The following is a 12,615-nucleotide window of genomic DNA, read 5'->3' as shown; positions in this document are numbered from 1 at the left end:
ACACGGGCCAATTAACATTAGGCACCTACTGTGCGCCAGGCCCTGGGAGAGATTTCTCACCGGGAGGATGGCCCTGCTGTCCGACTTCTGGTCCCCGGGTCCTCGCCAGCCCCGAAGGCCCCTCGGCCGTGCTGTGCCCTTGTGCTCTTGCTGCCATCCTGGATATCCATCCCCTTAAAAACATCTTTAAAAGAACATCTCTGCTTCAATCCCCTTGTTTCCACAGATCCCCCCACCAGAGGGGCCCCCAGACAAAGGAGGGAGTGAGAGGGACCAAGTCCTCCCGCCCGGGCACCCTGCAGGACACCTCTGCGGGGACACTCTGCGGGGGCTCCTCTGCGGGACACCTCTGCGGGGACACTCTGCGGGGACACTCTGCGGGGGCTCCTCTGCGGGGCTCCTCTGCAGGGACACTCTGTGGGGGCTCCTCTGCGGGGACACTCTGCGGGGACACTCTGTGGGGGCTCCTCTGCGGGGGCTCCTCTGCGGGGGCTCCTCTGCGGGGACACTCTGCCGGGCTCCTCTGCGGGGCTCCTCTGCGGGGCTCCTCTGCGGGGACACTCTGCGGGGGCTCCTCTGCGGGGCTCCTCTGCGGGGACACTCTGCGGGGCTCCTCTGCGGGGCTCCTCTGCGGGGACACTCTGCGGGGGCTCCTCTGCGGGGGCTCCTCTGCGGGGACACTCTGCGGGGGCTCCTCTGCGGGGGCTCCTCTGCGGGGACACTCTGCGGGGGCTCCTCTGCGGGGCTCCTCTGCGGGGACAAGGCGGAGCTGGGTTTCCTGGCCCCTCTGGCGCCAGGCTCGGTCGGTCGGTCGGTCAGGGTTTTGGCGCTTTCATTTGCGTTCTTAGAGGGCCTACTGTGTGCTGGGGAGTCGGGCCTGGCCCCGTCCCCAGTTTACTGTGCGCGCCCCCTCGCGGTCGTTCTCTGTTGGTGACGCCGCGTCCTCCAGCCCTTGTCCTTCGCGCCCACTGGGATCTCCTGAAGTCCCGTCCCCGGCCCGGGGTGGGGGGGAGGGAGGCTCGGAGAGCGCCGGTCCCGATAGCTCGGGAGCCCCATTTCCCAGATGAGGGAGATGAGGCAGCCGGTGCCGAACGGTTTACCGACAAAAAGATCCAAGGCTGAATTTGAACCCTGGGCCAGCCTGGATAACTGGTCCCAGCGGACTGAGTGTGAGCGGAGGGGAGGGGAAGGAGGTGGGAGAGGCCCTGGAGAAGGGAGCGTCTGCCCCTGAGCCCCTCTGGCCCCTGGGACGGGGAGCTGGGGCGCTCCCGGGGGTGACGGCCCCTCCCTTCTGCTCTCTTCCCACAGGCGCCCGAGGGAGGAATGACGTCAGGGCCCGCCGGGCTCCAGGTGAGTCACCTCCTGCTCCAAAGCCCTCCCCTCCCCCCAGACTGGTCCCAGAGGGCGGAGCCCCAGAACCTGGGGGCGTGGCTCCCTGGAGCTGGGGCTCCGAGGGCCTTTTCAAGCTCCCGGCCCCCTGATGATTGTGGGGCCCCTTGGGGAGAGCCTGCGGGCTAGGCTGGCCCAATGAGGCCCAGGGAAAGGAGGATCCGAGCTCAGCTGGCATTTATTAAGCACCTACTACATGCAGACATTGTGCCCGGCCCTGGGGAGCTCGTGAAGGAGGCAGGAAAGGGCTCTAGTTCAGTGGGGCGGAGCCGGGCGGAGCCGGGCGGAGTGTGGGCGGGGCCTGACAGAGCATGGGCAGAGAGGGGCGGAGCATGGGCGGAGCGGGGCGGAGCACGGCCAGCCCCCCAGGCACGGTGCCCTCGGGACAAAGCGCCTTCCTCCTGGCGGCCCCTGCACCAGCCTTCAGAGGCCAGAACACGGCGGCCTCAAGGAGCCTCCTCGGGACACTGGGAGTCTGGCACCTTCCCCTCGGGTCCTGGCCGGTCCCTCTGGGCTTTTGCGTGGCCGGGACAGGCCTTGCTGCCGCCTGGGGGGACAGCGGGGATGCCTCCTACTGCCTGCGGGGCCCGGCCCCTCTGGGCCACATGTCCCTATGGAGGCTTTGAGGCTTCAGATCCTTCTCTGAGAGTTGGGGCGCTTGGGCAAGGGCTCAGACCCTCCCCCCGGCCAAGCCGTGGTCCCTGCCCGGCGCCACCTTCCTGGCAGCCGAGGGGTGGCCAAGCCCGCTTTTGTCTGCACTGGGGAGGGCGGGGGGGGGGGGGAAGGAGGAGAGCCCACCCTGGGCCTCTGTCCCCACCCCCTCCCTCATCTCCATTCCTGCCTGGCCGTCCTGTCCCCCTCCCTCTGAGCGCCCCGGGGAGGGGGGGCCCTCTGGCGCGCCTGCCGCTTGCCCCGCCCTCTGCAGTTGTGGCCTGGCTCTGCCCGGGGCCCTCCGCCTCGGCCCCTCCCATGCGGGCCCCGTGATCCCCACTGACTTTTCCCATTGGAGCTGGTGCCTCCTGGCGGGATCAGGCCTTTCACTAGCCAGAGCCTGGCCTCGGGCGCGGTTCCTGCCCGGCCCCTCCAGCCCCTCCAGCGCCTACGCCTGATTCCGAAGCCCTCCGGACCGGGCGCTGTAACCTGATAGCCGCCCTGCCCCCCCTTTGCCAGAGGAGAGCCACCTCCCCCGCTTGGGTCACCAGTGACCTGAACCTCCGGAGAACCTGGGGCCCCAGACCCGAGGGGCCCATGGCTTGTGGCCTTCTGGAGCTGCCGGGGTCTTCTGGAAGGACGGCAGGCTCTGCTCTGGGAGAGCAGACAGCCGGGCCCAGAACGCCCAGGGGGCTGGGGGAGGTTCCCCACCTCCCGAGGGACTAAAGGCGGGAGAAGGGAGAGATGGGCCGGCCCATGCCCCCGGCCAGCCCGAGCTTTGCCCCCACAAAGGGGATCGCCACCGGCCGCCTTAGCCGGCATTCTCGGCTTTAGGGACCCCTCCCAGCCCGGGCCCCCTGAGCATGGCTGTGCTCCGTGTTTCAGCCCCCCGTGAGCTTCGGTGATGTGGCCGTGGCCTTCTCCCGGGAGGAGTGGCGGGGCCTGAGCCCGGCCCAGAGGGCCCTGTACAGGGATGTGATGCTGGAGACCTACGAGAACCTGGTGTCCGTGGGTAAGCGGGCCCTCAGCCTCCTCATCGATGACCCCCGGCCTCTGGGCCCCCTCCCCATGGCCCCCCAGGGTCTGCCCAAATCCCTGCTTACTCGGCAAGACTGGTCCAGAGCCTGTGCCCGCCATTGGGCGCTCCCTGCCCACTGTGGATGCTCCCTGCCTGCCATAGGCACTCCCTGCCCGCCATGGGCGCTCCCTGCCCACCAGTGCCATCCCGGGCTGGCCTTGGCTTGGCCAAGTCACAAGGCAGATGACGAGGGATCCTCCCCTGTGGCAGGGGCAGGGGAGCGCTTTCCTCCTGAGCTGCCTCCGCTTTGGAGGCCCCAGCCCGGCCTAGGCCCAGGGGACCCTCTGGAGGTCCCTTTTCTTTCCCTGGTTTCCATCCCCAGGAGCAGGGCTTCCGCCATCCAAGCCTGAGGTGATCTCCCAGCTGGAGAGGGGAGCTGCACCATGGAGGCTCAAGGCGGGCGTTCCCAGCCCCTTTTGTGCAGGTGAGTGGGGGGCGGCAGGTGCCCTGAGGGGGGGGTCTGTCCTGGCCTTTCTGGAGGCCCCCCCTTTGTATCCCGAGGTGGCGGCCCTGGCTTAGCCTTCTGGGAGGGGGAGGGGAGCTCTTGCCTTTGGTGCCACCGGTTATGGTGAATTCCGGACTCCCCGAGTGAGTTCTAGTCCCTGGCAGATGAACGGCCCCAGGAAGCGTCCAGAGAGAGGGGCACAGAGTGCCCATCTTCTGAGATAACGCCCGCTTAGTGCCCACATCCCCGCCAGGAGATGCAGCCTCAGGCTGGCATTGGCCCCCTCCGAGGCCTGAGGGACTCCGCCAGACTCCCTTCCCTGGGTTTTGGCCGTCATCGGGCCAAGGTTCCCCCAGAGTTTGCTGTTGGGAGTACTTTGGTATAAGGGCCTTTGCCCTCCTTTGGGGAGCCTCCGAAGGCTGTGCTTTTGCCCGAGGGCTCCCTGGGTGCAGCCGCACAAACACTTGCTAGTTCTTACCATACACTGGTACGTCGTACGCTGGCCCCATCTTTTCCAATAAGTTCCTAACAATTCCCAACTCTTTCAGTTGGTCCATTTCATTGGAATCCCCTCAGCAATGAATTGTTAAGATCATTTGTGCCAATATAATGGGCATAATAATAATATAATATAATAAGGTAGAACATCTCAGAGTTACTTTTATATTTTATAATGAATAAAGAGTTTGGACAGAAATCAATCATTTCTGATTTTTCCATTGAGAATGCCGCCTTCCTACTTGTGAATAAGTAAATGTGACTTACTAATGTCATCTTCAGTGATTCCCTTCCCCCAGGAGATTTTACCTGGCAAAGGTACTGGAGCAGTTTGCCATTTCCTTCTCTAGCTCATTTTACAGATGAGGAAACTTAGGTAAGCAAGGCAACCTGATTTACCTGGGGTCATACAGCTAATAAGTGTCCGAGGCTGGATTTGCGCTCAGGCAGATGAATCTTCCTGATGGGCTCTCCACGGCACCTTCTCCTTACCCTTTGGACTTCTTCTTGTAATGAATTTGTCATAATTCATTATAGCTTTTTTTTTTTTTTTTTTTTTTTTGCTGAGGCAATTGGGGTGATGTGACTTGCCCAGAGTCACACAGCTAGGAAGTATTAATCATAGCTTTTGAATATACTTTTTAAATAGCCTGCTAAGATGATTTTCTTCCTGAGGGAGAATTTGTTTTATTTTTTATAGAAAATGTACGGGGTCATGTTTACTTGAAAATTCTTATAGTCTTAGAATGTAAATGATGCTCCAAACTAACTTCTCTTTCATGGAAGAAAGTGTTCTTTCCTTAATAGGAAAGATTTTGCTTAATTTGCGACTTCATTTGCTTAATTGCGAGTGTTTACTTGTTCGAGGAACACCTTGCCAGAACATTTCAACTCTGGCATTAGGGGAGATGTCTTGTTTTGAAAAATTTATTGCTGTATTTTATTTAGACTTCTTTAATTTCCCAACATGTCTCTTCTCCCTTCTCCAGCCAGAGAGCCGTCACTTCTAAAAAAGAATAAAAATGAAAGGGGGAATTAGACACAACAACGCCCCTCACTGGTTTTCACAATATTTCACAGGGCCCCGCGGTGTAGGCTGAGCAAGCTTTTCCTAAGGCCCTACCGCACGTAGCCCATGCTAGTATTGGCTTAAAGGGCGTTGAAATGGGCCTTGAGACTTAATTGGATGAGACAGATAAGGGCCGGGGCCCTTGGGCTGCTTTTCCCTGGGCCTCTGAGCATAAAGAAGTCAGGACATTACAAGGTGCAACTCCTCCTTCAGGCTGCTCATCAATTAGGGACCATCTGAATAAATTATGGTCCCTGGATGCAGTGGCACCACCTTTCATTTTCAGGAGTGGCAAATATGAAAAATGCAGAGAAGCAGAACAACTTGCTTCAGGCCTTGCAGGACCGGGAGAACAGAATACAGGGGGTGGAGTGGGGGTTGGGAGTGGCAAACTATGACTTCTGGGCCGGTATGCTTTATTTTGGATGCTCGTGAGCTACGAATGGTTCTTACACTATTAAATAAAATATTTATGTAAAGTATTATGTAAAAAACCATTCTTTGCTCAGAAGGCCGTCAGGGAAAAGTCGGTGGGTCAGATCAGGCGGCTGGCTGGTGTTTGTCAGCTCCCCATCATATACTGTAACCACATTCTCATCAACTCTCAGCTTCTCGGGAGTGCTGTTGATCAGCCTTAATATTGGATAACATTTCTTCTCTGTGTTCTCTCCCATCCCCGTCTCGATAGAGAGGTAGAGGATTAAGGGTACAGAATAAGGGCAGCTGGATGGTACAGTGGCTAGAGCACCGGGCCTGGAGTCAGGAAGACTTCAATTCAAATCTGACCTCAGACACTAGCTGTGAGAGCCTGGGCAAGTCGCTTTACCCTGTGTCTCAGTTTGGTGGAAAAGGAAATGGTCTTTGCCAAGAAAACCCCAAGTGGGGTCTTGAAGAGTTGGACATGACTAAAAAACTATCAAAGACAAACATGGCGTACATAAGGTCTGCTGGACTGTTGGGTTAAACTCTTTATCAGGATGGTGGGGTCACTTTAGAGTGGGGGTGAAGAACCAGTAAACAGTGTACCCGAAGAAGGCAGCAGTAGCATTGGGAGTCAGGAATCTGGGGCTCTTGGCCTGCCACAGACACCCGGATTTTCTGGGCTCCAGTTCCTCTTCTGTGAATGAGAGGACACTGGCCAAGAGGAGCACTCTCTTATTCAGCCTCAGAGTAAACTGTTCTGGATAATCACTTGTATTTGAGTAACTACAGGTGTTCAAGTGTGTACATAGAATGTGGGGGAAAAAAGGAGAAAATGAGTAAAAAGCACGTAATTGGCCTGAGGGTGTCAGTGATTACACATGTGTGTGTGTGCACAATGGAACGTGGAAAAGAAAAGGAGAAAACAAGTACAGAGTACGCAATCGGCCCAAGGTGTCAGTGACTACGTGTGTGTGTGTGTGTGTGTGTGTGTAATGGAACATGGAAAAGAAAAGGAGGAAATGAGTACAGAGTGCACAATCGGCCTGAGGCTGTCAGTGATTGTACATGTGTGAGTACAATGGAACATGGAAAAGACAATGAAAAAACAAATATAGAGCACACAATCGGCCCCAGACTGTCAGTGATTATATGTGTGTGTCTACGATGGAACGTGGAGAAAAAAAAAAGGAGAAAACAAGAGCCCATAATCAGCCCAAGGCTGCTAGTGATTGCACACGTGTGTGTGTACAATGGAACGTGGAAAAGAAAACAAGAAAACGAGTACAGAGCACGCAATCAGCCCGAGTCTCTCAGTGATCGTACATGTGTACAAGGAACTTGGAAAAGACAATGAGAAAACAAGTACAGAGCACAAAATCAGCCTGAGGCTGTCAGTGATTGCACATGTGTCCGTAAACTTCCGTGCCTCTGGACTGTTAACCGTGCGGTTAACATGGTGATGCTCCCTTAATGCCCTTGCTGCTCGGGGAGTGGTCAGGTTCATGTTCTGCCTTACCCTGAGGCCTCACTCATTTCAATTCTTCCCATACAAGGCTGCTTCATTCTTGTTGTTATAGACCAGTATCATTCTTATTCTGGCTCACTGAGAGCAAGTTTTGTTTTGTTTCAAGAAATATTATTCTGCCAAGGTTTGTATTGGGAGCTGAGATGTCAAGTTGTTTTTCATTTGAATGATTTTCTGAGATTCTCTTGTGTGACTGTCATTGTGCCCATCAGGAGTTATATGTTTGCTGTTGAGCGTATTGCTTTCACTGAAATTCGTAAGTCCTTACAGGACCCTGGCACATAAATGATTTTATTGTGGGGATCTGTTATTATTTACTGTTATGATTTACTATTTTTTTCTCTTCCAGTTCCCCCTTGACTATCTCCATGTGCCCCGGTCCAAACTGAGGTTCTTCCTCTCTGATGGAAACTACCGAGCTTGGAACTTAGGAGGCAAAGGGGAGAGAGTGGCTGATGACACATTCTTACCTGTTCCTTCAGATTCCCTCCATCAGGAGCCTTGGGATGAAGCCACAGACTTGGCTGTGACACAGAGCGTCTGCCTGGGCATGGCTGCCAAGAAGAAAGAACCAAAGCACAATCCCTGGTACCCCAGCAGAGGAGAGTGTGGAGAATGGGAAATTGAGGCAGAGACACAGGAGAGCAGCCAGGAAACACAGGCTCCTGAGGCCCTAGGCCCTCTGCAGAACACTTTTAGTGAGGTGAGCATCCCCCAAGTGAGACCTGGGTGAGATGTCTCAGTCCCAGATCCACCTTCCCTCCAGGACTTATAAGAGCAATGGAGAATACCCAAAGAAAGCAGATTACACTTGAGTGTTCCACTCCTTGAAAATGATTGGTCAATTCAGCAAAGAAGTCATGTGCATCATGGACCAGTTGAGGGACAAATTATTTCACGTTAATCTTTCTCATTAATTTAGATGAAAATGTCAATGAATGTTGTGTTGGAACTACATTCTTCCATTTGTTTGTCAATGACATGAGGGATTTCTTTGCTGAATCAGACAATAATGAAGCATTTCTTTGTAGTCTGAGTGTGGCATTATTGTTGGTGATAGAACGATAAAAACTGACAGTGAATTTTACAAGAAATCGCCAGACTTACTCAAAGTATACGTGAAAACACTCAAATACAAGTTTGTTAGCTTAAAGTACATGTTATATCAAAAATTATGCAGAGAAATTGCCAGAATTTTTATGATAATTTTTATAATAATATTCAAACAGTATCATGAATTTTACTAACTTAACATAAAATTATTTTTCAGATTATGTTCCCTAAAACACCTAAACGACAAAGCGATCTACTGAATTTTTTTAATGTGAAGAAGGTGAAGACAGACACAGAAAATGATCATAGGAATGAGGATCATTATGAAGCACTGGAACCAATGGAACCCAATTTTGAATCTCTTGAACGACTAGTCATTGAAGAGCAACCATCGTGTTCCCAAAAGGAAAAAATAGACAATCTTATTCTCCCAGATTGTTGGAACAAAAAACAAGCATTTCTGTTTACAGAACAGTACAAATGGCTTGAAATAAAAGAGGGGAAATTAGGATGTAAGTATTGTTCAACAGTTCGGCATTTAGGAGTGACAGCAGAAAAGCACATCCATGTGTCCAAGGAATGGAGTGCATATTTAATAACTCCAAATGGTAGTAATAAAATTACAAGGCAAGCTTCTCTGCGAAAAAAAATTAGGGAACATGACGTTTCTAAAGCCCATAGTAAAATTCAGAATTTGTTAAAAGAATCAGCAAATGACTCCATTTCAAATATAATACATAGACTAAATAATAAAAATATTGATGCTACTGTAAGAGTTTTCAAAACAGTTTACAGTTTAATCAAACGTAATAGGCCTTTATCTGATATTGAGAGGGCAATAGAATTACAAGAGAAAAATGGAATAGATATAGGCAATTGTTTGCGGACACGATATAGTGCAACAAGAATAGCAGAACACATTGCAAAAGAAATTAAGATGAAGATATTTAAGAATATCGTAGAAGAGAATGCCAAAATCTGCATCATCATTGACGAGATATCGACAATTTCAAAGAAGAGCACTCTAGTGATTTATCTTCAGTGTGCGGTTCAGGCTGCACCTGCCCCCGTCATGTTATTTGTTGCTTTAAAAGAATTGGTGTCGACCACAACAGAGTGCATCTTCAATACGTTGTTGTCTACGTTAGACAATTACGGCTTCAATAATGAATATTTGAAAGCGAACTTAGTTGCATTTTGTTCTGATGGGGCTAATAAAATTCTGGGAAGAAAGTCTGGAGTAGCTACAAAGCTATTAGAAAATTTTCCTAAAATCATCTTTTGGCCCTGCTTAAATCACCGACTGCAATTATCGCTTGATGATTCAATATCTGAAATAAAACAAGTTAATTATTTTAAAATATTTCTGGATAAAATGTATTCTATTTATCACCAATCTAATAAAACTCAAACTGAGCTAGAAACTGTAGCTAAAGAACTTGAAACTGAAATTATTCAAATCGGTCAAGTTTTGGGTCCAAGATGGGCAGCATGTAGTTTACGAGTTGCCACTGCTGTATGGCACGCATATCCTACATTATATATGCATTTTTCTCATTCTTCTTCTTACTCTGGTTTGGCAAAGAGATTGGCTAACATTAATTTCTTGCAAGATCTTGCTCTGATGATTGACATTCTTGAAGAACTTTCATTGCTTTCAGCTGCATTGCATTTGCAGTCAAGATCAACCAACATTCAGAAAGCACAAAAACTAATCAAATGCACCATAAGAGCTTTGGAAAGATTGAAGACTAGTATTGGAAAGCATGAATCTCAAGTTGAAGATTTAATGAAGTCAGACAAGTATAAAGATATTCCATTTGGTAAACATAACACATTTAATGCTCTTCCTAGGAATATGCTTCTAGAAAATATAATTCAACACATGAACTTACGTCTCTTTTCTGACAGAAGTGATGAAGCTACTTTTCATTATCTTGATTTATTAGAGCCATCTACTTGGCCTTTTGAAGAACTAACTTCACCATGGAGAACTGGTGAAAAAAATGTACATCACTTAAATGAAATTTTAAAACATGAAATTGATTTAAATGACTTTCGTGATTTTGTGGATAATAATATAGAAGCAAACAATGTTCCAATACCTGTAACCATACAGAAAGCTAAAAAGATTGTTAGTACTATTGCCATCAGTACAGCTGAAATCGAAAGAGGTTTCCGTTTAATGAATATAATTTGTACGAGGGTGAGAAATAGTTTAACAGTAAATCATGTGTCTGATTTAGTGACAATAAATTTATTAGGAAAAGAATTAGCAGATTGGGATGCAACTCCATTTGTTAAATCATGGTTAAATTGCAACCATAGACTGGCTACAGATACAAGAGTTCGGCAAAAGTCATCGAGAACATTTTGTAAAAATCCATTGGCTCCATGGAATTTACAATAAAGAGTATTGTATATTTCAGTAAGAATTATAAATTATATGCTATGCTTCCTTTATATTAGATATAATTTATTATAATAAGCTTTTGTGTGTGTGTGTGTGTGTGTGTGTGTGTGTGTGTGTGTGTGTGTATTTTTTTGAATCTCCTGTAGTCAATCCTGGTTGAGGCTCCTAGCTTATATATTCTCTCTTAAAGGTGTGAATCTTGTAGAACTCTAGTAAGTATTAAGTACATAATTATTCTATCAATTCCAGTGACTTAGCACCTTGTAAGAATCCTGCATCTCCTGCTTTCTTTTGATTTAGAGCATAGGTGGTCATGACCTCCCTGACTTCTCAAGGAAGTGAGAACCCCAAAAAAGAAAGTGATCATGCCTTCCCTGACTGCTCAAAAAAGAAGTGAAAACACCATAAAAAGGAGGTGGTCACACCCTCCTTGATGTCTCAGGAAGGGAGATGAAAATACCAAAGGAAATGGGAAATCAGATTAGTGGGTTTCTGAAGGGTCTCACTCTTAAAACAGGTATACATAAATCCATCAATATGGGAGATATTACACATAATTACATAAATTACATAAGCATATAGCTATATAACACAGGCTAGTAGTGATGTAACAAATAACATAAATCAACAGGAGGATTTATACTTGTCCATAAGTCCTAGGAATAGTCGAAAAGGAATCTATTGTCCATTAGTTCATGTGCCAGGAATCCAATAATTCCTGCAAGTTTTGCAGAACTGCAATAGACTCAACAATTTTTCATCTCAAAGAATCCAATGATTCCTCCTGGTTTTCAAGTCCTGCAACAGTCTCATCTTGTGGTAGGGAATCCAATGATTTCTGCAGATTTTGTCCTTAGGTCTTCTCCTTTGTTTCCAGGTTTTTCTCTTTTTCTGTCACTCTCCAGGTGCTCATTGCTACCCATCTGTTTCCTTCTCCATCTGTTTCTTCTCCATCTGTAAGAATGCAAGCAAACCCTTTCTCCCAACCAGTTAATCTATCTAATTCCCTTCTATTTACCACTTTCTAAATCTCTCCTCATCATCTGACAAATACATTGGAGCTTTTTGCACTAGACACAACCCTGTTGGTTTAAAATGCCTGTATTTTCCCCAATTGTAATCCCTTTCTGCCATGTGATTGCTTTTTGGATGACTGATCATGTAATCCTTTTCTGCCACGTGATTCCTTTTTTTGGCTGATCACATCAGAGTCCTGACCTTCTAAAGACTCTCTGGGTATAAACTCATCTGCCATCATGCCCCACCTGTCTTTTGATTTATATCTTGGAGCTGGGCCCCGCCTTTCATTTCCCTGGGTCAATTTACATTCTGAGGCCCAGTGGAAACCCTGTGGCATTTTGGACGTAGGGTTTGGGGTTTTATTCTCTCACTCTGTCCTCTCACTCTTTCTCTATGTCTACACTGAGCTCTCAGATGTCCTATTTTTTCACACTGAAAACATCGACGAGTTTCTCTAGAAGTTCCTTGCCAAGAAGGACTCTGTCTTTCCATGTTCATCATAGTCTGGGTATAATAAGCATTTATGCCCACTGTGGCCACAGTGTGGCCCACTTCTTATGATCTCCTCTAAAGAAGTATCTTTGTGTAGTCCTCATATAATTCTTCTGCAAACTTCATTTCCTTAGCCAGTTGTCTTAGCATAATTCTTGTAGCTACATTTTCTCCAATAGTTCCTGTGACAGCTGTTTGCAAACATCCCACAAAATCGGCAAAGAGTTCATTGGGACCTTGCTCTATTTTTGTGAAGGCTTCCCCTTGACCTTTTTGTCCTGGGAGAGAATTCCAAGCTTTTATAGCAGCAGCAGCAATTTGTTCATAAGCTGTTATGGAGTAATTAATCTGTTTTGAATTCTCTACATACTGACCTTCACCTGCTAGCTGGTCAAAAGTGATTTGTACATTAACTCCAGTTTGCCTATTGCATTGGGCTTGAATCCTACATAATTCATGATACTCTGAAAGCCCAACAAAGCCACAACAAGTTTTGTCCAGGTTCTAAACATGTCCTTGCTATGGATTTCCAGTCACTGGGGGTTAGGATTTCATAAGC

The 12,615-nt window shown here is 48.6% G+C and overlaps 1 protein-coding gene across 2 annotated transcripts; it reads left to right on the top strand.

Annotated features, from left to right (window-relative positions):
• The first annotated feature begins 3,452 nt into the window (after positions 1 to 3,452).
• KIAA1586 (KIAA1586 ortholog) lies at positions 3,453 to 10,575 on the top strand. 2 transcript variants are annotated; one of them, XM_051990155.1, is made up of 3 exons: positions 3,453 to 3,542; positions 7,561 to 7,781; positions 8,349 to 10,575. In XM_051990155.1, exons 2-3 carry the CDS (start codon positions 7,629 to 7,631, stop codon positions 10,539 to 10,541), a joined length of 2,346 nt encoding a protein of 781 aa, XP_051846115.1. In that variant the 5' UTR covers positions 3,453 to 3,542; positions 7,561 to 7,628; the 3' UTR covers positions 10,542 to 10,575. The 2 variants fall into 2 exon arrangements, with proteins under 2 accessions (XP_051846115.1, XP_051846114.1); XM_051990154.1 differs by lacking the exon at positions 3,453 to 3,542 and having other exon boundaries at positions 5,520 to 7,781.
• Positions 10,576 to 12,615: the final 2,040 nt, after the last annotated feature.

Source organism: Antechinus flavipes, chromosome 3, assembly GCF_016432865.1.
Source record: "Antechinus flavipes isolate AdamAnt ecotype Samford, QLD, Australia chromosome 3, AdamAnt_v2, whole genome shotgun sequence".
NCBI classification, from domain to species: domain Eukaryota; kingdom Metazoa; phylum Chordata; class Mammalia; order Dasyuromorphia; family Dasyuridae; genus Antechinus; species Antechinus flavipes.
The sequence above is the reverse complement of the archived record's forward strand: the minus strand, read 5'-3'. Positions and strand labels throughout refer to the sequence as shown.